Source organism: Malaclemys terrapin, chromosome 10, assembly GCF_027887155.1.
Source record: "Malaclemys terrapin pileata isolate rMalTer1 chromosome 10, rMalTer1.hap1, whole genome shotgun sequence".
NCBI classification, from domain to species: domain Eukaryota; kingdom Metazoa; phylum Chordata; order Testudines; family Emydidae; genus Malaclemys; species Malaclemys terrapin.
Window position 1 is genome coordinate 19,217,662 of NC_071514.1, and position 27,932 is coordinate 19,245,593.

At 39.0% G+C, this 27,932-nt stretch overlaps 1 protein-coding gene across 2 annotated transcripts in view; it reads right to left on the minus strand.

The window, feature by feature from the left end:
* TRPM7 (transient receptor potential cation channel subfamily M member 7) overlaps window positions 1-27,932 on the minus strand; it is a 126,807-nt gene that overhangs the window by 36,038 nt on the left and 62,837 nt on the right. For both annotated transcript variants that reach the window (XM_054041488.1, XM_054041489.1), the window contains 17 exons: window positions 26,747-26,921; window positions 25,199-25,322; window positions 24,267-24,339; window positions 23,804-23,904; window positions 22,899-23,033; window positions 21,318-21,371; window positions 15,646-15,786; window positions 15,120-15,254; window positions 14,302-14,582; window positions 12,780-13,008; window positions 11,354-11,509; window positions 11,126-11,269; window positions 10,315-10,443; window positions 8,184-8,468; window positions 5,950-6,124; window positions 5,247-5,373; window positions 1,461-1,645 (listed from right to left, as the gene is read on the minus strand). In XM_054041488.1, coding sequence (XP_053897463.1) covers window positions 1,461-1,645; window positions 5,247-5,373; window positions 5,950-6,124; window positions 8,184-8,468; window positions 10,315-10,443; window positions 11,126-11,269; window positions 11,354-11,509; window positions 12,780-13,008; window positions 14,302-14,582; window positions 15,120-15,254; window positions 15,646-15,786; window positions 21,318-21,371; window positions 22,899-23,033; window positions 23,804-23,904; window positions 24,267-24,339; window positions 25,199-25,322; window positions 26,747-26,921 — 2,649 coding nt within the window. The remainder of the gene's footprint in view (window positions 1-1,460; window positions 1,646-5,246; window positions 5,374-5,949; window positions 6,125-8,183; window positions 8,469-10,314; window positions 10,444-11,125; window positions 11,270-11,353; window positions 11,510-12,779; window positions 13,009-14,301; window positions 14,583-15,119; window positions 15,255-15,645; window positions 15,787-21,317; window positions 21,372-22,898; window positions 23,034-23,803; window positions 23,905-24,266; window positions 24,340-25,198; window positions 25,323-26,746; window positions 26,922-27,932) is intronic.

Consider the following 27,932-nt stretch of genomic DNA (forward strand, 5'->3'; position numbering starts at 1 on the left):
CAAACATTTTTTGGCTGGAGACCAAAAGTTTCAATTAGGAAATCCCACTGAGTTTCCTCATGGGAATTGTAGTTGGGTACTTCATGTTGCCATTCCCTTCTTTTGGTTGGGCTCCCTGGCTAGACTATATCTCCCACAATACCATGGTCTCTGCTCTTGCTGAACCTCTGTCCACAGTGCATCATGGTAAATTCATTTTCTGTTTCTTGGGTGTTTTTATTTTTTAAAAAAGTTGAAGTTTTCCAAGGAAATCAGTTACTATTCATGAAAAAATGTGTTTAATTGAAAACCCACAGTTTTGATACAAAAAAATATCCAACCAACCCTAAAAAAACCACCATGAAAGTAAGATGTCTTTGCAAGATTTATTTAAATCTAAATGGAATTAAAGCAGAGTGTAGAAATATAGCATTGTATAAAGTCAATATTTTTAAAACTACTTTAAAACAGGAAAAGTGAACCAGTGCTTACAAGGAACTACTACTAGCAAAATGAAACAAGAGTGTGAAAGGACAGTAAATAATGAAATACATTAAATAATCAGTAAACAAGATGGGAAGGAAAAAAAAAAAAGGATTGACCCTCATCAGAAAATTGGACACACTGATAAATAGGGCAAGGGGACTATTTTATTTTACCTACACACAGTGTCATGCAAATAGGCAGCTATTTTCTCCAAGTTGTCCACTGCATTTACATTCAGTTTTAAAATAATGGGACTCTAGTGCTCAGTTTACCAATATTAACTCCAAATGCTATAACAGAAGGATTATTTTAATTGATATGGGACAGAACTGAAATCTGAGGCTTGGCATAGAATGTTACTGATAACATGGCAGTAGAAAATGACAGATAGAATAGTTGTGGTTCAGTCCCATAAAACAAGACTTACAAACTAAGTTCTTTTAAGGTATTTGTTTTATCAGAATGCAAGAGTGCTCAGCCACTTTAAATTAGTTAAATCAGTGTTTCCCAAATTTGGGACACCGCTTGTGTAGGTTTGTTTACCCGCCGCGTCCACAGGTCCAGCCGATCGCGGCGCCCACTGGCCGCGGTTCGCTGCTTCAGGCCAATGGGAGCTGCTGGAAGTGGCGGCCAGTACGTCCCTCGGCCCACTTCGCTTCCAGCAGCTCCCATTGGCCTGGAGCAGCGAACCGCGGCCAGTGGGAGCCAAGATCGGCTGGACCTGCGGACGCGGCAGGTAAACAAACCGGCCCAGCCTGCCAAAGGCTTTCCCTACACAAGCGGCGTCCCAAGTTTGGGAAACACTGAGTTAAATGATAATAAAATATACACAAGTTACCTGCTTCATTATTAATGAATTAAACATTATATTGTGCTCTCTGTGCATTATAATGAAGAGTAGTAACCAAACAGTAATTACCACTTTCTTGATAACTTACTTTAATAACAGAAAAACAAGAAAAACTAATAATTGCTTGGATAAAATTTGTTCTTACTTGGTCCATCTGAAGTCTTGTCTTTCTTTCTTCTTTTACATATACAACAACATAAGGAAGCCATGTGACTAAGAATAATAAGAGGTGGAGGCAGGACTGGTTTTTCATGGTAGGCCATAATGAAATGATAGCGCTGATACTTCCATACGATGTTTGAAATTGCTTTTACTTGTAAATACACATTGCTGAAGGGGGGAAAATGTAAAAATGTTTTAAACACAAAGATTTTAGACCTTAGTTACTATCCAAAGCAATTTTACTGCCTTCTGAATTTTACAAAGGCATAAATGTAGAGAAATGTACAGATTGTACATAACTGTATTTTCACTTTACTGAAGAAGTAACTCATTACATTTTTAAATGGGATTTAGAAGTGCATCAAGGGAAGGCTATATCAATATGGCAAGAAAGAATTATACTCCTCTCACACTCAGGTTCATTTGTGATAAACCGTAACATTAACACTGTAGTAATTTCAGATTAAAAAGACAGGAAAGTTGGCCCTATAAATGAGAGATTTCTTCTCTCTCACAAAGTTTGTTTTTTAAATAAAAACTTTGTGCATGTATTGGTTTTAATCTGAAAACTTTGGAAGAGCAACAGGGATCCTCCCCAAAGCAGATGAACTGTTAGACCAGAGACTACGATTTCTTGATATATTGCTAGGGATAAATGTGTCCTTTTTGTTACATTGCAACTAGATTGCAATTTTATCATTGTTTTAGAAGAAAATTTTTTACCTAATATCCTACATCCTGATGGTAGAGTTGTTCTTTCAGCTTATAGAATATTACACTAAAAGCTTTTATATCTGGCATGTTGGGGGAATGGAGGGAGTTTGGGTAGGCGGGCTCTCGGAAGGAGTTTGGGTGTAGGAGGGGGCTCAGGGCAGGGGGTTGGGCCATGGGAGGGGGACAGGGTGCTGGATCTGTGCGATGCTCACCTCAAGCAGCTCCCCGCAAGCAGCGACATGACCCAGCTATTCCTAGGCAGCTCTGTGCGCTGCCTCCGCCCACAGGCGCCGCCCCCGCAGCTCCCACTGGCCACGGTTCCCGGTCAATGGGAGCTGTGGAACCCACGCTCAGGAAAGGGGCAGGGCACAGAGCCGCCTAGCTGCACCTCCGCCTAGGAGCTGCTGGGACACGTTGCCACTTGCGGTGAGCTGCCTGAAGTGAGCGTCACCTGGACCCGGCACTCCGAAACCCTTCCCATGCCCCCAACCCCCTGTCCTGAGCCCCCTCCCATGCCCAAACTCCCTCCCAGAGCCCACGTCCTGCACACACACCCCACGCCCCAGCCCCGGTCTGAAGCAGTGGAGAGAACACAGCAGAGGGCATATGTTTAGCCTCTCATCTCTAGGATCCCTTCTGTAATGTACTAAGAATAAGTCTACTGTGCAAATTTAAGTATCATAACATAACTGGTGATCACTGGGAAAGGACTAGCTATCTAGTCATAGTTACAATAATTATTTGCCAGTTGTTTGAGGCATTACAGAACTAGTTGTAGCAGTTTTGTAACTGCAAGGCAAAAATGCACACATGTTGGCATGCATATTTGTTGTGACTGTATGTGCAAACTAGATTAAACACACAACCAATTAAATGTTTAACTAGCCAGTTGCACATGCAATCATCCTGTCTACATGCACAAGTGCAGTTCATGGCGTGCACACACATACAATATCCCTGTAATTTGTGCAAATCTAGCCCCATAAATGTAAGCATTGCTTGTAGTAGTTACTGTAGTAAGAGCACAATCTGAACCACCTAAAGCACACCTGCCCTTTATTTAAAGAAAGAAAGAAAGAAAACATCTAATCTTATTTCTTAAATTTGTAGTGTGCAGTTTCTTAACAGGTATAAATAAAGCTCAATTTTTATGATTAAAAATACCGTCGGAACACTTCTATTGACTGAGAAAATGCCAGTTTTCATTATAAAAGTCTGCATTCTGTTCTTGAACTAAAATAGATGCAAAAAGCCTAAAGTCAAATAAGTTTGACAAATCAAACTTTTTTTTTGTAATGTTAGGCATGCAGATTCAGATGTCAAGTCAGAAATGTAAAACTTGTAGAGATTTGTTTCATGTGTAGGCATAAACTAGCAACAATGACTTGTTACAGATAAGTGTTTCTGCAAAAGTACAGCAGGACGTTACTAATCCATACATGTTACACAAAAATGGGACTCTTTTTGCACTTTCTAGTAACACAAGAACACAAAACAAATGCTATTAAATCTTTGCTGAGACTTCATTATATACTAGTAAACTTAGTATATTTGGAAAACTAATGAAGAATAAAATTGAACTAAGCTTATCAAGTTAAATTTAATGACATTATAATTTACCATCTTTGCTTTTATTAATTTTGATTGCTAATTAAACTGCATTAATTTGCAACAGGTTTCCCGGTCAGTGTTAAAGTAAAAGTAATATTTAAATAGGAATTTTTTTTTTAATTTACCTTTTATTTAGTATAAATCATATTTCTTAAAGTACTACACAGGGCACCATGCCCTGCCACCAGGTAAAAAACAAGAATACAAGAAACTACATTAAAACATCAATGTGACTCTAAGGCACTTCCGTTATGTTTGTAGTTCACTGTGCCTTCAGATATGTCAATTCAGTGAAAGAATTACTATTTCCCTGTAACATGCTATTCAAGTTATTAGTAATATAGATTTGCTTATGCCTCCAGATAGAGTTAGTGCAAATTGTACTCCCCTGTGCTTGCAAGGTCAGCTGTGCCAGCAATTTTTACCTGTAGGCAGGACAGAATGTTGTACCTCCTGGCATTCTGTCAGAGAAGAGCAGCTTTTAAACTTCAGCCCGGACTCCACAAGAGTCCTGCCAGTGGAGAATCCCAGACAGATGCACTGAATCAGCCCATCTCCCTCACCAGATCTATATACTTTCTGCGTAAAGCTAGCTGGTTCCAGGCCCAACAGTGAGACCAGGATTGTGGAGATCTTGCACTGTTGTGTATTGCCTGGTTTGTAGTTAAGGGGGGCAAGGGAAATCATTTCTCCTATTCCGCTTGGTCCCTTCCATCAGAAGGAAGTTCACTTAGGTCAAATTTCATTTTTTCAAATTAAAATTACTGCTGAATTTAATGTGGTCTGGTATACTAACCCCCCTAATTATTGCAAATTGGAAGCAGGCCCACCAATCACGTATTAAGCAAATCTTCAGTTTTAATGAGCTGTGTACTATTATAAATGCTTTTTCGAAATAGTTTTTAATGGATTAGAAAGATAAACAAAATTTGATTTTAAACTTCTCTATAGCTATCCCTAGCCAAGCTCTTTATTTAAAAAAACAAAAACAAAAAACAAACAAAAAAAATAACGTTTGCACTTTCGAATACCATTCTGGATATGAAGTTATGCCAGTGGAGCAATAAACACAAGAACCAATTTTGTTCTTTTTTATTTTTGAAAGGAGAGGAGGAGGGCAGGGATGCCCTCAAATTCTCCCTCCCTTCGCTTTCCCTCTGTTACATTTAACCTCCCTGCAATTTTGGGCTGGACACAGTGCCTTCAGAAAGCATAGCATCATGGCAGGGTGTATCACAATCCCTCTGCCCTAGGAGCTGGGCAGACTGTCCCTACAGTGCTGAAGAGTAATGGATCAAGATTAGCACCTGAAGAACACACAGCCACCAAACAGCAGTGCCTTCCGCTGCCATCAGGCCATCAAACTATTTTTAGTTAGTTTATTCACGTTAGATATGTACTTATCACCAGCTTAACAATTATCTGAAAGTAACAATATACTTACTTGAAAAATGCAATAAGGAGATTAACCATAATAATGTACTGTACAAAGAGGTAGACAGCTTGAAGAAATGGGGTCAGCCATGTTCCAGGTCCACAGAGATGGCCAACTTGTGAATCATTTGCACATACTTTGGTGAGAAAACACAGAGACCATATTTTCTTTTAGAGAGGACTTTTAATACTTATAGCAGATATAGATGCTGAAAGAATCACTCAAAGATTGTGCAATAACTAGCTGTATGCATCTATCCTGTAATTTGTTCTTTAAAAAAAAATACCATTAGGAACAGTTTTAAAAAAGTTACAGGAGAGAGAGAGGCATCCTGTAGTTACTGAGTGGTCTTTATCAGTTAAGTAAAATGCTTTTTCAGCTCACAGCAACAAAATCTTGGCACGATGGCTGCATATGCAACAAATACAGCTCTAGGATTAGCCCAATTGGAAGACACTTCCCCTTTTGGCCAAAAAAGAAACAAAAGTTCTCATTCTAGGTCATGTTTAAGCTTTTTTCAGCATAAGCAAGACAAAGGGTTCCCTACATTTGGACATCTGGGACTTAAATGGGTATAGCTCAAGAAGAAAAGGTAATTCAATACAACTAAATTCGTGTTTCATCAACACACCTCAATCTATCAGCATCTGGAAAAAAATATCCTTAATCCTTGAGAGTTTCCATAAATTGTTCTAAAACTGCATCATCTTACCATCAATTTCATATGCATAAACTTCACCAAAAATCATCCAGTATGGATGAAACACAATATCTCTAGCAAGAGTCCAAGATGGTGCTTCATTAGGATAGAGTATTGCCTTCCTGGGAACACCAAAACTAAGCAGTACAAGTGCCATAATCACTACAATGTAGAACATGTTGGCGACCTGTTTAAAAAAAGTTCAAGTTAAGAAAACTCAAAAAGTTCACCAAATAAAAGCTTTGGCAATTATGGTTTCAAAACACTTGTGTAATTACTCTATCTCCAAAATGTATCAATATTTAACTTTGTGTGTATCTATATCTATATATATCAACAGATTTGGGAGTTAGCAAACTGAGGATAAGAATTTATTATACTTACTCCTTAAACTAAAAAGAATAAAACATACAATTCAGTTTTGCAGCAGTCTGACATGCTATTTTAATTCTTTTTATTTTTAAAGTACTGTATTAACCAGCACTGAAGTATACCCAGCTTCCATTTGATTAAAGCAAGCTTTTATACAGTTATAGCAGCAATTTCTAGTGCAAGCTTAAGGAATTTTGTGCATTTTGCAATTTTAAGCAGTTTTTGAGGAATTTATAATGGGGTTAGAGGATTCAGCCAGCTAAAATTCAGCACAAGACCACAAACCGTCATCTTCAGTTTTTCCTCCCACCAAACTATTGTATGCTCTTACAGCTTGGAACGCTGATTTACTGTACCCACCATTCTTTAGGAACGTGATATACTCCTGCTCCCTCCTACACTCTCTGTGAGGCTAAGCACAGTATAGGTAGTTTTCCCAAGCTCGGAAATTGAGTGTGACACAGAAATAGAACCGGGGCATACATCTTACTCCCCTAGTTCCTATTTTATCATCAATCGGTTGATATATCTCACAGTAAGATGATTTTATTTCCATTATTCACTATGGCAGAGTTATTTAGATGATCTTCATAACTCCTAACACTCTGTGCAAGTTCCAGATGCCATAGAAGAGGGAATGTATTGAAAAATTCAGTTTATGCTGTCTGATCAGGAGGAAGGAAATCTGCTTTGAGACATGATTATTTGGGGAATCTGCCTATGCACAGTTTATGACTCATATTTGAGATTATGAACTTTGTATATTTGTATATTTATCTTTATCAAGCTGCAAACTCCATTTTGAGTATAAGGTTCTGTTTTTGCCTTCCTGCTGCCTTTTTACCCCCATCTTGGCTAAAATTCCAAAGAGTGGTGTGGTAAAGGGCTAACAATGGAAGGACATTAAACTTGGATGATTATCCGTTTAAATGGAGCACTCTTGGACAAATAGAAGGCTGCCATCCAGGGTAAACCAGTTTTCAAATCTGAATTTGAGGGGGTGATTACTAAGTATCAGATCACCCGGTAGAGGTCTCTGATCACCTGATAAGGCTGATCAGTGAGTCACCTGACAAGGGGGCTAGAGGCTATAAAAGAAAGGGTTTCTCATCAATCATCTGAGAGATGAAGGGAGAACATGAACAGAAGGGTACTGACTATGTGAGTCTCCCTCTCTGATCTTATGTTTCAGAGGAGAAGCCATGAGAAGCAGGAGAAAGGGGCTTGGGCATTGCCTTCAGCCCCAGGCCCCAGCAAGTCTAATGCCAGCCCTAGCGACCCTATTAGAACACGGTTGTGACCCACTTTGGGGTTGCGACCCAGTTTGAGAACCGCTGATTTAAATCCTTTTGATTCCATAAATAAATTGAATGTCTCTTTCCTTTAAGGAATAAGATCAGTAAGGCGGTTAGCAACAGAGCAGAGATTCCCACACTGTGGCTCACAACCACCTTGCCCTTCCCCTATTGATAAGTGCATGGGAGGTTCTGGTATGGAACAAGAACTACTGCATTAAAACAGTGTAGGGACAAAATATACAGATTTCCAAGAAACCCCAAAAGAATAAGAGTAATATCATCTTAACCCTACAAAAGAAAAAAAAAGAAGCTAAATGGAAGGACTGCTGCCTTTTCTTCAGTTCTGAGAGATGTTTGTAAAAGAAGAGAAATAATAGCACCTATTCAACAAAATGGATTTTCTATATATCAGAAGGGCAGATATCACAGACTATAACCAAATGTTTGGGAAGCCACTCTCACCCCCCACTGTTCTGAGGATCTGTGAACAGAAATTATATCTTAATTAACCCATTTGCACATTTTGATTTGTGGAAAATTACCTCAGAGGTATGTTTTCAATAAAACAAAACTTACCATTTTGCCAATCATCATGACATAAGGGCCAGCCTGTTGATTTACAGCTAAAATATCCAGTAATCGCACATACCAAAATATAATATTTAGACAGTATGTTATTCTTCCAGCAACAAAAACATAATTTTCTCTGTAAGTATTGTCACCAAAGTTCCCTTTTGCTCCAAATCTTAGTGCAAACCCAATGAAGAAAGTAACAATGGCAATTGTATCACTGATGTTGAAGTAATCACTGAACCACACTTTAATCTTCTGATTAATTTTCCCAGCCTCTGACATAAAGATCTACATTAAGAAGAAGAAAAAAAAGAAAAAAAAAAACAGGTATCTTCATATTTATCTCGTATCAAGACCATTGAACCATTTGAACATTTTATCAGTAAACAAAATTTTTATCAGCATGTTTGAGCATGCTTCCATGTTAAATTGATAAACTCTAATATAAAAATATTTAAAGGTCCAGATTTTTAGATTTACATATGTGATTACCATAACTGCATGTACAAAAACAATTCCACATTAAAATGTATCAGTTTGATGGCTAACTGGTCATTTGTGTGTACTTTTATTGAGAGTCTATGCACAATACCATGCACATTTTTAAAAATCTCAGCTCTGCTCTGAGGCTACCACTTGCAGAACAAATGTGTTTCAGGACCAATGCTAAAAGACCATTCATTTTCATGTTTTAATGGTACTTCCGTATGACTGCTTAAAATATATCACATCCAAATCCATTAGCCTTTTTTGAATGACGAGGGATTTGATTATTGTAGTAAATTATTTGTTATATAAAAAGGAGATATTAATAATGCCTTTAATAGGATAAAATAGCTTAAAATGCAGATTTTAATCAGTGCACTAGAATACTTTTAATCTGTATCACTTACATCAGAGGTCGGCAACCGATGGCACACGTGCCAAACACGGCACGCAAGCCGATTTTGAGTGGCATGCTGTTGCCTGCCGCGGTTCCGGCCCCCAGCCCCACTCAGCCCCCCCGCCCACCGCTCTCCCTCTGCCCTGACCCCTGAACCCCCCCCCCCACACAGCCTTCTGCCCTGCACCTCCACACACCCCCAGCCCTCTGCCCTGACCCCTGAACCCCCGCACACACCCAGCCTTCTGCTCTACACCCCCCACATCCCCATTGCCCTGACCCCTGAACCCCCCCCACACACCCAGCATTCTGCCCTGCACCCCCACACTCCCCAGCCCTCTGCCCTGACCCCTGAACCTCCCCCACACCCAGCCTTCTGCCCTGCATCCCCTCCCACACATCTAGGCCTCAGCCCTGACCCCTGAACCCCCCCACACGCCCACTGCCCTGACCCCTGAACACTCCCCCCCCACACACAGCCTTCTGCCCTGCACCCCCACAGCCCCCATCCCCTCTGCCCTGACCCCTGAACACTCCCCCCACACACACAGCCTTCTGCCCTGCACCCCCACAGCCCCCATCCCCTCTGCCCTGACCCCTGAACCCCCCCCACACACCCAGCCTTCTGCCCTGCACCCCCACAGCCCCCATCCCCTCTGCCCTGACCCCCACACATACCCAGCCTTCTGCCCTGCACCCCCACAGCCCCCATTCCTCTGCCCTGACCTCTGAACCCCCCACACACCCTCAGCCCTGACCCCTGAACCCCCACACACACCCAGACCTCTGCCCTGACCCCTGAACCCCCCCGCCAGGTCTGGGGTCCCAGCTGCCGGCCCCTTGCCAGCTGGCGTTCCGGCTGCAGGCCCCGCTCAGCCCGCTGCTGGCCTAGGTGAACAGAACCCCAGGCTGGCAGCGAGCTGAGCAGGCTGGTGGCATAAGATCAGCATTTTAATTTAATTTTAAATGAAGCTTCTTAAACATTTTGAAATCCTTGTTTACTTTACATACAACAATAGTTTAGTTATATAATATAGACTTAGAGAGAGAGACCTTCTAAAGAAACGTTAAAATGTATTACCGGCACGCGAAACCTTAAATTAAAGTGAGTAAATGAAGACTTGGCACACCACTTCTGAAAGGTTGCCTACCCCTGACTTACATTATCTTTTGATAAAGATCATTTAAAGCATACTGCTCTACTTGACATTAGTGAAGTAATTTAGAACACAAGTGAGATTACAAACATACCTCACGAATCTTCTCAATAGCTGATGTAAAAATATAAGCTATAACAATCCATTCTTGAACTGATGGTATTTCTTCCATTTTTACAAGGACTACAAATGTGTAAAGCATCAGAAATCCTAAGTATGCCAACTAAAAAAAAAAAAGCAAGTAAGCAAAAAAGTTAATTTTATATAGTTACACATCTTATTTTCAAGCGTGTGTGGATTATTTTTGATAATCTGATCGGATATAGCGTGCACCAAAACAGTAAGTAGCATAGCAGCACTTGCTTACAGGGACAAAGGTAGTAAATGCCAATAAATGGGAAAAATATTGTATATTGGCTTTATATATCCCTCAAGAGCGAAAGAAAAAAAACTAACAATCTACAATAATTTAGGATGTTAAATATAAATTTGTGTAAATTATCTAAAATGAATTACACACAACTTCGTCTAAATATGTTAGACTAATGAACAATTACGTATGGTCTGCTAAACTGGATGAGGCAAAATAATACACCAAGATAAAAGAAATCTGAGTGCTAAGTATCCATTCCAAGTTACCTTGCAGGAGAACAACATATCAGGAGAAATAGGCCGAAGTGCAAGTATGATATATTTTGGACACTGTGCATGCACTAGCCAGATTCTAAGACTCCAGTGATTCTCATTTCTTAGGAAGATAGTTTTAGAAGGACAGGAGCAGTTCAACTCTGATGTTATTTATAATAACTGTATGCTGGCCAAAGAATCAGCCATAAATATGGACTATTTTTGAAAAGAGTTCTTGAGCACAGGTCATTTTACACAGCTTTTCTTCAAAAACTCACCGTATTGAACCAGAACTTCACAATTGGCGCATGATAGAATGCATAAAACTTTCGTGTAATTGGAAGTCGCTTAGGTTTTGTTGGCATCTCCATGTCATGTTTTCCCTCAGTACTGTCCAAGACCCTTACTTCTTTAAATACTTCCTAACATAAAAAGGATAGGTTATGAATTTATGTATAGAAATACTTCTTTGTTCTTTGGGTTTTTGTTTGTTTGTTTTATGTTACCATGGGTATCTCTTCTGCTGTATTCTGGAAGTTGTTTTCACTGTCTTCCATTGTCATCTGGTGTGCATCTTGAGACTGTGGAATATGGGACATTTCTGCCTTGGTTTTATATTCCAGCATTAGTATGGCAGGGGGTAGTAAGATGCTCAGTATCACCTACAAGAATTGAAGATGAGCAATTTTAAAAGTGTACTTCCACTTAACGTCAGCATATTAAAGTGTCAGACATATTGGTACAGACTATCCCCTGTAAAAATATAATTTTATAATCCAAATTGTCCTTGTCAGGTAGTTAGTAGAAAAAAAATGGGGGTGGAGAGAGAAGATTTTTTGTTATTTATACATGTAACTTACAGGCCAAGTGTGAGCATATAAAGAATGTTTCATGAAATTCTTGGGGGGGGAAAAAAAAATCAGTGGGTTCCAAAACTAAGCATCACTGGACAGAATGTATTCCAAGATTAAATAACGGAGAGCTACAGCTTAACTGAATTCATAGGTCATTTCTTCTTCCCCTAATTTTGGCAAGAACATGGCTGTGGTCTTAGAGACAGGGCATGTTTAACTATACATGCGTCCGTTTTTCTAGTCATGGTAGAAAAATCATGAAGTCTGAAACATGTATAAAAAGTACTAGATCAAATAGCTGTTTATTGAAGTTAGACCACTGCAAGGCAAGAGAGGTCAACAGATAAGTTGGCATGTAAGATTTTAGTAGGTCACATAGTAGATTATGCTTGCAAAAGTTTTGTTTGAAAGTTGCACTTTTTAGGTGATTTTCCCTTTGTTACTCCAAATAATGGAGTAAATTTTCAGTGTGATGTCCATAATAGATATGCACTCTTGCAATTGTCAATTAGAACTGCATGACTTATTTTAGTGCACTGTTCTGAAAACTTACACGAACTGATCCTACAGATTTGTGTTCCACTGTATGCCCTCCATTTTTGTTCATCTTGGGCTTCCGCAATGAAAGCAAAAGCTTATTTCTACATCAAGTTTTACTTACTGCCTGTAGAAGGCAGAAGCATATGAAATTGTATTCTTACAGTGGATTTTCTGTTGTTAATTTTTTTCACCACTATAATTTTTAGTAGTGGATTAGTATTCACAGTAATCTACATATGCCTCTGATTAAGGGCTACTTGCCTGTTTTCTGCCTTCTACATTTCTGTACCTTATTTAAAAAGATAATAGAGCATCAAAAGAAGAGTTTATAATAACATGTCCAGACTTGATTAAGTTAAGAAAGTTACAGAAGAACAGTTTCACAACATTTATTAAGGTAAATAAGGGTTACAGTGATACAAGTTTTATAGGAATAGTACTTTGTATACAACATGCTTTTCTTCCACTTCAGCATAAACACAATAAATAAGAATGGCCAGCAGGATTAACACTAATGATGAATTGTAAGGATGTTTACCTTGTACCATGAATTCTTCCTCATGTTTAATCTTCCCATCCACATATCAGACAACAACATCTGTGTACAAGTATGAGCTACGAATGGGCGGAGTCTTGAAGACACTGCTAGCTTAAGACAGGTTGAATTACTCCAGTTTTTCAGCTCATACATTAATAACTTCATAGCCATGGTTTCATCTTGTCGGAAGGACTGTTCTAGTAGTTCAACTGCGAGTTGTCCAAACTCACTAGAAAAAGGGGGGAAAAAAACAAAAATATGGACTTACCAAGTTTAGGTTCTAGAGAGTTTCTTCTTTCATACACAATATCAGGGATTTTGAGGGGAGTTCCCTGCTTCCACTGCAACAACTGGGACATGTGATGGAGTGTTCAATTCACACCATCCTGGAAGTGGTTAATGAGGCTAAGAGGCCAATTAACCAGTTAGGCCACCTAATTCCCCTCAGATGTGGCCTAAATAATTCCTAAATAAATAGCACACAACTGAGAAGAAACTAGCAGGTACAATAAAGACAAGAAGTTGGCAGCAGAAAATGGGGTGCAGGGAGATAATCTGCAGTCACTCCTTGGGAGCAGGGAGTTGTAGTCGAGGCTACTGAGTTCAGTCGTCTGTAGTTACTCCCTGGGAAGAAGGAGTTTGAGCTGGAACATGTAGAGAGAGGAGGAGCCAGAAGCTGTAGGAAGGAGTCCAGGGAAAGACAATAGGATCTGAGGGAAAGCAGACCACAGTAGCCAGGTATAGGGTCCCTGGACTGGAACCCAGACTAGTGGAAAGGCCTAGGTTCCCCTACCAGCCACCGGGGGAAGTGGTACCATCAGGGCAATGTACAAGAAGATTGCCTTAGACCACTGGTATGGAAAGTCTTAGATATCCCAGAAGGGGAAGACTTTAATGACCTGGCTGGAAAGCCAAGCCACAAAGACACAGTACCCTGAGTCACAGTGAGTGAGACAGATGGCAGGGCATACAGAAGGGGGCATCAGACCTGAGTGGAGCTAATCTCCATTTGGAGCCACAAGGAGGAGCCCCTAGAGGTGAATAGAGCACCCAGTGTCCTGGTTATCCCTGGATCAAGTGACTATATCCCATATGATCAAATTCTTGTGAGCACAAGAGGATGGGCTATACTGGGCATTGTTGGAATTTCAATCTGCCCTGTCATCTGATAGGTGTGCTTACATTATCTAATGCACACAAATTCACACAGTACATATGGCTTTCCTTAAAATGTATGAAGACTACATATGTAATACAATGAATTTAGGGTAAAAACATCTCTGTCAAAGTGCTCAAAGTTCTTTTAATATAAACACCAGGTTTGCCAATAGCAATATAAGTAATGTGATGACATGCATCTTGTATTAGAATACAATCTAAACTTTGAGAAGATCCCTTTTCTTCAAGCATGCTAAGTAAACAAGTAGCAGAAAGGGGAAAGATGTTTTCTATTCATGTCTACTTTGCTAATGTTATAAGAAGGATTATAAGAAAGATTTAACAAAGATGAAAAGTAGATTACTTGGAGTACTGTTTCAGTTCTTCCGAGGTATCATCAACAAGGTCACTTTGTTTTGCCTCATGTGCCATTGAACGATACACCTTGCAGGCAACTAAGGCTTTAGCCATGGACTCTTCACCATGCTGCCAGAAGAAGAGGGCCATTTTCTGTCTTTTCATTAACACTGCCCAAAGTAAGAGTTCATTAAGAGGATAAGGAAAGCGTCTAGTTTCAGGATCATCAATGTCTACGACTTCATCTTTGGTTCTTTTCTTTTTTCCTTCTTCTGCACTTGTATCAATCTTTAAAAAACAAAGGAAAGGTTAGAAAATTACACTTTATCAGAACAAATTTAGATTTAAAGTATTGCTGACAGTGATAGAGCACCAATCACCATTTCTAGCTGTATGTTTTGCAAATTATTGGACAAAGTAGCAATGAACAAAAGGATTCCTAAAGTAGACTAAAGAAACTCATTGATAACAGGTTTTTTTTTTTTTTACTAACCTAGAGTCAAATCCTGCTCACTTTACTAATGCAAGTAGTTTCAATGGGTCATATTCATCTCTGTTGTAACTGAGTTCAGTGATGTTACACCAAGGATGAGTTTTTCGCCCTTAAATACCACTGCTTATAAATGATATTTAAAATAAAATAAATGCATTATTTATATAGCCCTTGCAATGTGCTAAGCATTTTACAGAAAAGTATGAAGTCAGAGGATCTATTGACTATATTTTGCCACTAATTTCAGTGGGGCCAGGATTTCACCCTTGAAATCTTCTTACCTTGAAGAATTTACAATCAAAAAATGGTGAAATCCTATGACACAAACATACCTTTGGTTTGTAAGGCTGTGCAGTTTTGATGAAATGATTATGTCGCATTTTCTCTTTTTTATCTGCCCTGTTCCCAAAAGGCTCATGGCTTTTACGCAGTTGAGGAGTATTATTTGAAGGATTACGCCCAGACCTCTGGAAGTTAAAAAAAAAGATGCTAAATGTTGTTTTTAAGTTTCTTAACACATTTGGATAAAAACACTATACAAGACAGTTATAAAAAGCCGAATGTATGACTATTTAACTGAAAAATTATGTAACTGAAATGGTTATCATTGATTATAAATTTGATCTCCACATGGTAGCTAAAAGCCTTAAATAGTAAAATATTTTTCACACGAGTAATTCTTAATCACACAGCTAGTCCCATTGCCCTTAATGGATTCAGTCCTGTAACAAAGATTTACAAGACTGGGCTATAATTTTCACAAGCAGTCAAGTGTTGTTTGTGTTTAGACATTTTAAAAACATGTTTTCCTAAATGTAAAGCATTTTAAACAATTTCTCATTATCAAACTCCACATACCCGACTGTTCCCACCGAGACTGTTGTATATGACTCTAAAGCGTTTTCGCGTATAGGTGCATCTGTAGGTTCCTCCCATCAAATATTCAATAACAAGCCCTACATCAATCAGGTTGATTTTATATCCTGGAGGAAGGTTTCCCTAGAAATATAAAACTGCTCTTAGCTTTGCAGATACATTACAACATAGTTAAACTTATTTACAGCACTTTCACATGTATGTCAATTCTAGATAACGAGTGACTTAATCCTTCTATTCTAAAAACCTGTTTGAGATTTAATATATTAAACTATTTCAAAGCAGAGTAGATTGTACTTTATCAGGTACAGTAATTTTCCATCTGGAGGTTGTATGTGTTTTTTTGGTTTTGTAACTCAAGTGCTATTAACCTATTTTAATTTAAACAGCCAAAATAAGTTAAAACTGAAAACCTAAGGTTTTGTGGAGGACAAAACACAAAATACTCTTTAAAAAGATCGAAACTGTCTGACAATGAGACATGACTGATACAGCTGCAGACCTTGGAAGGACAGGAGCTTGCTAGAGTGGCTCTATTCTTTCTTGCCAAGAGGATCCAAACATCATTTGTTTGCTTCAATAAGCCTTTGCATTGCGAGTGTATCTCACATCTTTATCGTTGTCTAGAATCCATTTATATTCCTCATAATACTCAGCAATTTTCTTCCAAATTCTGGAACTTGAACACGAAGTGTTTGCCCATGGAAGTTCCATTAACATTTGTTTTGGGTTGGCTATTTTGTGGGGGTGAGATTAGAAGAGAAGGTGTTGGGGATGAATATGGGTGATGGTATCTTTTCTGCCCCTCTATGGCTTGAAGTAGAAGATTACCCAAGTGCTGCTCTAGTCTCGCCTTCCCTCAGCAGGCTGTGAACTAGGGTGGAACAGGAATACATCATGTACTAATCTCCTATTCATGACCTTGCCCGACCAATTAGAAACCCTGTGTTAGGCCGTCCTGTTTCCCCCCTACATTGGTTTCACTGCCTACTGAGTCTTCAAAATTGCTAGAGATTATACATATAAGGGAAGGATAAGGGTAAGTAGGACTTGCCCCAAAAGATCAGTGCCTTTATCTTATTGTTATGCTAGTTCTCAAGATCCTCATTTACACTACATCAGGGATACCATGTGTGTTGGCCAGCTAGAGCCAAGTTATACTTCTAATGAGACTCCATGGATTAAGTTAAGGTTATGGAAGACCCTTACCTCACAATGAAACATCTATTAACTTCAGTGGGAATTCTGGGGGCAATAGATCAGAATTCTCATTGTGCATCCCATGAGTACCCAAGTCATAATGGGGAAACGAATGATCCAACAGTGGACTGCATTCAAAGTCCTTTCTAGGGCTGAATCTCTGTCATTTGTAAGCCAACTTTCCTATTGCAATTCCTCCTCCTCTCTCCCAATGTTTGAGACATTGGGCTAGCCCTGAGAGTATTGCAGTTCAACGTTGAGGGATTGTCAGCAGCCAAATGCAGCATTATCAGCTATTTATCCTGTCATCACATTGACATCATCTGCCTACAAGAGATGCACATCGCCACTGCAAGATGCTTCAAGATAATCAGTTTTGACCTACTGTGCCACACCCCACATACCAAACACACCCGCACCATTTATATCCAGTGAAACACCGCAGATGCAGTTCCACTTATATCTACTATGATATGATTCAGGTGAGAGGTTTCCAAATCACAAATGTTTACAAGCCAGTGAATGTTAACTGGGACCAGCAAGTTCTGCCAAAACTAGCACACCCAGGTGTCTAAGTAGGTGACTTCAACAGCCACTATCCTGACTGGGGATACCCGGCAGAGGGTGACCAGATGTCCCTATTTTATAGGGGCACTCCCAATATTTGGGGCTTTTTCTTATATAGCTGCCTGTTATTCCCTGATTTTTCACACTTGCTGTCTGGTCACCCTAACCCAGCATCAGACACTAATGAAGACCAACTGCCAGTGTGGGCATCTAACAATGATCTTGCCCTCATCCATGATGCAAAGCAGTGAGGCACCTTCCACTCAGCCAGATGGTCTCATGAATATTTTCCTGATGTGAACTGGATGTCATCTGTGGATAGTCACTCCCAACCTGTATCATGTCTGGTCTTGGAAGACTTCCCACATAGCCAACACAAAGCTTCCGTTATCCACATAGTCACATCCACAACTCCCAATCATTAGATCCTTTAACAAATAGAAATAGAACTCCAGGAAGGCAGACTGGAAGAAGTACACAGATGCTCTAGTAAAAAGCATCATCTCCATACCATCACACACCATCCTGGTCAATGAAGCTTTCGGTCGATTCCAAAAAGACATCTTCAAGCCGCCTGCATGTCCATAGTAGGTGGCCACCATCCAGTCTACATGCCATGCCTCGATGCTGAATGTACTAAACTGCTCAGTCATTGTGAATCCTGTGGCGATCCAGATATTGCTGATCACCTAATCAGGTCACTGGATGCTGCCAGATGGGCACAACGGGAAGAGATGATTTGGAATTTAAACATCACTCAAACTGGAAACGCTGGAATTTGATTTGTCATCTTGGGACAGATCAGCAGCCAGTAGCCCTACACTGAACCACCTGTCACACCAAACCAAGCTGCCAGCCATCTGGTGAATGTGTCAAACAACCCAAAGAAGCAGCATGTCATACAACGAGTCCATGACAATTAGCATCAAGTCCATTGGAGTAACATCACTAAGCAACACAGAGTTGTCCACAGCCACAGAGATGGACAAAATTCAGGTATTAGGAGCAGCACTGCTGCTGGCTATGACAACATATCGCCAGAGCTCCTAAACATGAGTACCAAAGTGCTTCATCAGCGGCTGACACAGTTCTTCACACGAATGGTCAACGGAGAGTAACTTATGAAGACATGGTGAATGTCAAAAGTCACTGCTCTCCTGAAGCCGGGGAAAGACCCACAATGTTGCAAGATATTGAACTATATCCCTGGTGTCTGTGACATTCAGAGAGCTGGAGTGTCTTACTCTTCAGTGCAACTCTCCAGAAGTGGAGTCAATACTCAGCATCGAGCAAGCAGGCTTTCAGAAGGGGAAGAGCACCTGCAATCAAGTGCTAGTTTTGATAACATTCACTGAAAACAGTTTTAAGAAAAACCTGAAGATGGGAGTTGTATTTCTGCACCTGAAAGCAGTATATGACACAGTCTGGCACATGGTACTCTTAATCAAATTGTCAAGAGTACTCCTAGCATGGGTAGTCAACATTGTTGACCTTCTAATTCGCGACAGATGTTCCCAGTGTATATGGAAGACAGAGAGAGTGCTTGGAAAAGACAAACCAACCATCTACCCCAAGGTTCTGTGCTGGCCCCAACACTTTTCAACCTGTACACAAACAGCCTTCTGTTTACCCAGTCCTGCAAGTTCACATACCAGATGGCATTTGCCTTAAGTGTCCAAGCCGTTGCCAGAACTTGAACACGCCCTAAACGCTGACTTGATTAAGATGGCCAAACACTGTAGTGGTTGGCATTTACAACCAACGACATAAGAACAGCTATGCTGGGTCAGACCAATGGTCGATCTAGCCCAGTATCTTGTCTTCAGACAGCAGCCAATGCCAGGTGCTTCAGAGGGAATGAACAGAACAGCTAATAATCAAGCGATCCATCCCATCGTCCATCCCAGCTTCTGGCAAACAGAGACTAGGGACACCAATGATTGACCTATCCTCCATGTGTGACCAAGACACTTTTCAGTATGTTCCATCTTTACAACACCAGAGCAGTCCCAGAACTGAATATCTTTCTCAATGGACGCTACTTGAAACACAAATCCCACCTGGTCTACCTTGGAGTAACCCTACATAGATCTCTCACATATCCTAACCATCTGAGCATAACTATGACTACGGTGAGGTAGCATAACAACCTTCCAAGCAAATTGGCTGGCACTTCACTGGGAGCAAATTCTCAAATGCTTTGATTATCTGTTTTAGCCTTCTGTTACTCTGTAGCAGAATACAATGCTCCGGTCTGGCTCGATCCGTCTCACATCAAGTTGGCTGACACACAACTACACTTAACCATGTGCATTGTAACTGGGACGATTTGACCCACACCAGTACCATGGCTCCCTGTGTTAAGCAACGTCACTCCCCCACACATTCGTCATGAAGATACTATGGCCAGAATGGTTGAGAAGATGAGGGCAAACCTGAGCCTACCACTATATACATATCTCTTTGACCATCCAAGAGCACACTTCTTGTTGAGGCTCCAGCGTGGGCCCATTTACCCTGTCCAGATTTCGCTGGGAAACTAATGATCCAACCAGTGGACTGCAGCTGACATCAGAAACTTGTCTCCATGCCGCTCATGGGCTCTTCTGAACTGATTTCAAAAGACCTGGGTCAATGTGCAGCCAGATTTCATACCTGGGGCCAACAAGAAGATCCCACATGCAGCTCTGGCCAACGACAGACAATGTCACATATCACTGATGACTGCCCTCTGACCAGATTTGATGGTGGTCTGAGGGACTGCACTCCACTGACGAGGCTGCTGCAAATGACGTTGGCAAGCTCCACATCTGACAAGAAGAATGGGAGCTCTGCCTAACAGAACATGCTCCTTGGATACTAGCTTTACTACTGGTCCAATACACAGTGACTCTGTAGGCAGAACTCTTACTGAGATCAAAGGAGTTCTTCCCAAACATTTTACAAGACTGGGCCCTATTTAACTATTGGTGTAATTCAATCTCTGGGGGAAGAAAAATTGAACACTAAAAAGTACTACATACCAAGGGTAACAGACTAGGAACAGTCAGTCTTCTTTTACTCCAAACTCTCTGAAGATGGTGCTTACTGCAAATGGAAACTGACTAATGTAGTTTGTAGTACTAGTATCTTCTCTTTTGGGAACAGAATCTTACAGAACAAAAACTAATCCTATTTCAGTTTCCTCTTTCATCAGGCTCAAAACTCTTTTAAACAAGGAGATGGCTGAAGCAGGTAGCTGACTAGGATGATCCTCATCCATTTTCCTTTGCATATAGCTCTAGAATACCATTTCAGTCACTACTGCTGCTGTAATGGCAGGCAAATCTTAAGTCTTAATACAATGACCATATGGCATAAGGCCTGTGGCTCTGGAGTTTTGCTTGGACTAAAATTTTATTATCCCACTGATTTTTACTTTAAGCTCTTTTGAAAATTTTACCCTTGATCTTTAATTATAGGTACACGCCTACTAACTTATCACCACAGATCATCCTTCCAAAACGGTTGTGAAAATGCTTTTAGTATGGCCACAGTAATATCATCTACTTCTCAGAATCAATACTCCCATCCTACCTGACTGTACGAGGTGCTCTTTCAAAATCTGGGTTTAAGATACTCATATGTAATTAATAAAATTAGGATTGGCTAACTGTTGTTGATATTAAAATAAACTTAACAGTCTAAAACACTAAGACTTAAATTGCTAGCAATACATCTTATTTCATAGTTAAAAGAACAGGAGTACTTGTGGCACCTTAGAGACTAACAAATTATTAGAGCATAAGCTTTCGTGGACTACAGCCCACTTCTTCAGATGCATACAGAGTGGAATAAATATTGAGGAGATCTATTTCATAGTTGTTTGATACAAGTTTAAAGCATACCTGTTTGACATCCCGAACAAGGTGAAAGAGTGTTGGGTTAGTTGGGCCTTGTTTCTTTACACACACACACACACACCACACACAAAGAAAAGAAAACACAGAATTTTGGACAGTTAAATTATAAGTGATCTTAAATATGAAAGATTGACATGAGAACATGGAAGCAAAAGCAAAAACTTGATATTTGCAAATTGACCTTAATGAAAGACGTTCTCTCTCTAAACTGTGAGCAACCATCAGATACAAATATTCCACCATCTAGCAATACTATGTGCTAAGCATTTCCCCTTTGTTTCTGGTTTTCGTTTCTGATCTTGTAACCCTGAGATCAGACGTGTTTGTGTGAGTGAGAGAGATCAGGTCAATGTACTGTAGCTCTTGTCTCACACAAACAGAATGGAACATCAGATTGATCAATGTATGGATTCATGTAAAATTTTATGTATTATTTTACTTTTTAGTTCTTTTAAACCACAGAAATCAATTCCATTCATATTTACAGAATTTAAAAATGAAAACAATTGAGTAAAGAATTTGTCATGTGGTAAGTTACTAAGTAAAAGTAGTTTTTACTTTGATACAAGAGTCTTCCTTTTCTAAACAGCTGTGTAGTGTTAAAACATTTGCCATGCTCCATCCCAGAAGCGGATGTACATCAGCAGTGTATGAAATCATCTCTGTACAATTCACTTAAAAGTGTGAAATGCTATATATTAAATATTTAAACATATTAAAAATATTAATCGTTAACCATTTATTTACATATGGCAATAGTATATTGCCTTTATATAGTAACTTTTTAGTTTGAGAGTGCTTTCTAAAGATAAATATTGTTCACATTTTACAGATGAGGAAACTGGGTTCAGACAGATTAACTGATTTGTCCAAAAAAATAAAACAAAATTATTTACAGAATGGGGTGTAGAACCTGGTTTCCTAGTTCCTAATCCTTTGCTTTAATCACTAGACCACACCTCTCACTTACAGAAAAAGATTATTTTTGTGCTTTCTAAAACAAAATTCACATTATTTATACCTTCTAATTTCCCTTGAAAGATCCAAAAGTAACGGTCATACAGTTACCATACTGTTTGTAAAAACACTCTGAAGATGTAAAGCACATTAATTGCTAAAAAGCATAAAACATTGTTTCTTTCATTAGGTAGCTGTCCTCCATGGATGCCTCATCTTGGGTCACAGGGACTCCTGCACGCAACTTTGATAACAAGTGAGTTTCAAAGCTTCTTGTACTGATTTGTTGTCAAATGCTGACATTCAGAATGTTCTGATCTCCTTCAGTGCATGCCTAAAACTTTAGTTTATAATGGATCACCACAGAAATACATGGTTATATGTTGCACCTACTGTTCTGTATGGTCACCTAGTAAAGTAGTTAAATATATGGAATAAATGCCCATGAAAACAACGTTTCTAGGTAATCTTTAAAAATAAGTACATATACAAACCAGGAGTTTTCTACCAGCTACTTTTACAAATTTTTCTAATTATGACAAGTTTACAGCTGTGACTTTATAAACTGAATACAGTATATAATATTATCTACAACTGTCATTAACTTACTGTGTTGTAAAGCTCTTCCAGCCTGGGAATTGTAAGGAACTTGTGCATGCTTACTCCATTTTCAATAAGAAGTTTCACAAACGCAACTCGATCCATCACAAGGGCATCTAACATAGCCTGTTCCAGGGATCCAACCTGAAGGGAGGGGAGGGAAAGGAGGAGAAGGTGGTAAATTAATTACTTATTCAAAGACTATTACTGAGATAAATGTACCTCTACTTATCAAGCAGAACTAAATTAAAACACAGTCTCATTTATATACAGCAATAAAGTAAGCAAGGAAATAGTGAGAGGGTATTTAACAACTTTTAACAAGTTGCTTCAAAAACAAACAAGGTCAGAACTGCCATTAGTTCCAACAATGTCCCTGTGCTTTGACTGCAAAGTACTGTAAGGTTATTTTATTAATGGAAAAAGGAAAACCAAAATCTGAACCTTAGTACCCATGCCAATTTACAAGCCACAGACAACAGAAGAAAAGAAAGACGCTGCTGTTTAATACCCCATATATGTTTCTTCCAACTGACAGCAACAAGAATCTGTTCCACTGGCTTCTTTTTAAAGAGCTTTATAAGATCATGTAATATGAAAGCAGAAGAAGCCAATGAGTTGCGGTATCTTTAGATGTTACAGCTCCTGATAAATAAGAGAGTTAAGTTTTAATCTTTTGTATTGAATTTTTTCCCCTGGTACTTGGAACATTTAGCACATATCTAAAATTATTGGGTTTATTTTTTTAAGTAAACAAACAAAGTAGCCACCACAGCAGCTAAATGTCCAGAAATTGCTCTCCTAAAAATGTCAGTATTCTACTATTTCTACAGAATCAAAAAGTTCATTCTTTACAATAATTTAGCTTCTGTTCTGTAAAATACCACTATGTTTAATCTAGAATATTTACATACCAGCCACTGTTGTCCATAAACAAAAACATGATTTTTGGCAATATCAACTCGGTCCCACGCCAGCGTAAGGATAAGCTGGTCAAATGCAGAAGCATTTGTACCTAAATCAAACAAACAAAGAATGTACATTTAGAATTTAAGTTGCTCATAAAATGAATCCTTATTTCACAAATTTTCAAATTTTAAGGTGGGATATTACACATTAAGACACCCCAAAACTGTTTGAAACAAATATTTTTACCTCAAAGAAAACACACAAATGTATAATATATTTTTTATTATTTAACATCATATATCCACGTCATAAGTAAGTAGCTGTAACAGAACAATTACTCACTTCGGAAAAAATGTAAACAAAAAATACATAAATATCACTCTACTATATAAACTGTTACATTTTCCCTCATATTGTGCAATAGTGCAATTTTGGGGTTATTAAATGCCCTTAAATTTAAAACCTCACCTTTTAGCAGCGCTGTAAGTATTGCAACATCAATATCTTTATGTTCATCTGACCCAATATGGAATACGGTAATCTGTTTTATAAAAAAACAGCATAATACTGAAATAAGTATTCCATCTCACTTATAAAAACAGTATCTCCTCTATATTTTGTAGTACACGGGATAAGCCTTTCACCATAAAGAATATAAAAATCTAAAATCAGTTTGAGTTTATGAGAACTTTGTTAGCTCATGTGTTCAAATACTGACACAAGATTGGGATTAGAGTATGGGAAGCTACTACTTGCCCTGATTCAGAAAAATACTTAAATATGTACTTAAACCCATCCTATTCAGTAAAGCAGTTTTCAAAACACCACCCCATAAGCAAAATGCCTAAATCCCATTGACTTCAATAGGACTTTATGTTTGTGCTTAAAATTAAGAATGTGCTCAATTATCCTGCTGATTAGGAAATACTTTCCTGAATCATGGTCACTAAGACTAAACATTTTACCGTAATACTGACCAAATAACATTAAAAAATTATTTCAGTTTTTGGGCCTCTCTGAAGCAACAATATACTACTTTAATTACAACTTCTTGGGTTCATTTTATATTGTAAAGTTTCTTTTATTACACCATTTTGTGCTGATGAAAGAGAAGCTATCAAGCTTACAACAAGCTCTTCTACACATCTGGTTACAAAAACATCATTGATAATCAGCTGTAATAACTGTCAGCAGAATCACTTGACCAAAGGTAAGAAAAATGAACAAGAAAATTGGAGTTTGACTTTTATTTGGGACCATTCTATCTTCCCAGTTGTTCAGATTCCATCCCATAAAGATAAACCCTGATTGATACAAACAATCTGAGATGAATCTAAAATTAGATCTTACAAGTGCACATGCTTGAAATAAAAGGCTTCCCAATGCTGAAATCCACTTACAAGTTCTTTTTTTTTCATGCATTCCAACAACGTCTGAAACAGATGAACTGCCTCACTCTGACCGAAGTTAAATGTCTTTTTGATGGTTGAAATGATTTCAGGTTCTGCTCCATCAGGAATATTTCTAAGATTACAAAAACAACCAAAAGCCCATATTGTTATACATGAACGGTAAGCACGTCAATAAATATATTTCAAATGGTCTAAGACAGGGATCAGCAACCTTTCAGAAGTCTTCATTTATTCACTCTAATTTAAGGTTTCGTGTACCAGTAATACATTTTAACATTTTTAGAAGGTCTCTTTCTATAAGTCTATAATATAGAACTAAACTATTGTTGTATGTAAAGTAAATAAGGTTTTTAAAATGTTTAAGAAGCTTCATTTAAAATTAAATTAAAACGCAGAGCCCCCCAGACTGGTGGCCAGGATCCGGGCAGCGTGAGTTCCACTGAAAATCAGCTCGCGTGCCTACCCCGGTCTAAGACATTCCGATCCAAAAGCTCTGGGTACAAGTAGGAGCTTTACCAATATAATTATAACAATTGTCCAAAACTAAAGTAAGTTTCCCTTCTTCCTAAGGCCATACAAAGTAGGACTTTTCCCACAATCTCCAAAACCAGCTGAGCACCTCCACCACCCAATAACCTCCAGTAAAATCCTAAGAGAACAGCTAGGCTCCGTAGCATGACCAGATGATAAAATCTGGGCTTTGGCAGATCAACAGAACCAAAGTGAACGCAAAAATCGAACTCCCTCTCTCTGAGTATGTCCTGCCTCCTATCTCCTTCACAATTAAAACTAGCGGGCTCTTAGCTTTAGCACCTCAGCTTATCTCTACTGCCTCAGAATCACAATAGGAAAGGCAGTCTCTGACAAAGCATTAAATATGTAGGGTCCTATTTATGTATACCTGAAAACTAACTGGAAGCCAGTGAGGCTCATGGAACACACATGAATTGTCTTTCCTGTATGGATCATCACTTCACAAGTAGGCAGCCACATCCCACACCATCAGAATAGTCTTAAGGTGACAATTGTTTTCAAACAGTTTATACAGAATCATTTCCTCTCTCTCTTCAGTCAAGCTCTTACTATACATACAGCTCGTTAAATGAAATGGTCTGACAGCTAAAATACTTTCAAGTGGTATTTTCAGGTAGCTTGGTAACAGTGGGACTACATTAGTCTTGTGTCTCTGAGAATTCTGGGTCAGTTCTGATTTCAGTCACAAGCAAAAATGAGTTTGAGGACTTCATCCTACTGTCTCCTTGGAAGCATTACAAAAGCACCACACAATTTACAAAATCTGGCATGACTGGCAGTCTCTGCTCAGGAGGAATCCAGAAGCAAAACAGTGTGGCAGCTCAGAATTGAGGTTTACCGGTACAGCTGTGTGGGAAGTTTGGACAGAATGCATGATTGAAGTTATCGCTTGTAACCTCTGACTTTCATGGACACAAGGCTCCTACATAAGTTTGTTAATGGAAAGTGCTCTCACTCAAGTCTAGCACTATTAGTCAAAGTGTTAATCATATGTAGGCTTACCCTCCCTCTTCTGTTTGCTTATGAACATATGCCAGTATGTCTGCAGCTCTCCCAGTTCCCTCACATACTACTACTGGCACAGGAGGACTTTCTTGAAGGTATTCCAAAACTGTGAGGATAACATTGGGACCACCTTCAAATATCAGTGCTACCACAGGGACACCCTGGCCAATTCCTACAAAAAGGTAAAAAACATCAAATAAATATTGAAGCCAAAATTAATCTTCCTTTTAAAAAAATATTTCATGTTCTTTGATCCAAGCTTTACCAATATGCTGTGATGCAAACTTTTCCAAGTTTACTTCAGGTCAACAAGTAACATGAAAAAGTTACTACATCTCACATAAAATTGCTTTGCTACAGCAGTTGAGATAATTATGATATTTGTATGTGAATATACAGCCAACAAATTTAACAGTGCATGAACAAATCATATTAACGCCCACAGTCTTGCCTCACAGCACCACTTGTTAAAACAATAAAATTAGAAGATGAACCATAATCCTTTTCTGCATCACAAAAGCTCATTGTCACTATGAAAAAACTGCATTATTTTGTAACAAGATTTTTGTAATTTTTAAAAGATTAGTAACGAGTACTGGCACTATGTTTTTAATAAAGTACGGATTGTTTTCTCATTATATTATATATAAGGAATATGGCATGATGTAAAAACTGTCGGGAATTCTTCAGAGAGGGAAAGATGTCCAAAACCAGAACATTTTCAGGGCCTTCAAGTACATTCTTATCAGTAATGGTTACATCACCAATGGTGCAGATCAGTCTTCATGTGACTAAGGATTATGAGTATGGCTGCGAGTCTGTCACGGAAGTCACAGATGACATGACTTTCCGAGACCTCCATGACTTCTGCACCTAAGATTTAGTCAGGAGTATTTATAGTACAAGTCATGGACAGGTGAGGGGCCATGAATTTTTGTTTATTGCCCGTGACCTGTCCATGACTTTTACTAAAAATACCCATAACTAAATCTTAGCCTTAATTATGAGGCACTAACTACAGAAATATTCTTAAAGGACAGATACCGTTATGTTGATTTAATACAGGCGAGTGCAGATCAGTGCAAAATGCCTGGGCTTCCTTCCCCCATATGGCAGTGACCCTTAATTCAAATTTCCCAGTCATCCCCTACCATGAAACTACAAGTGATCAACTTCAGAGGCA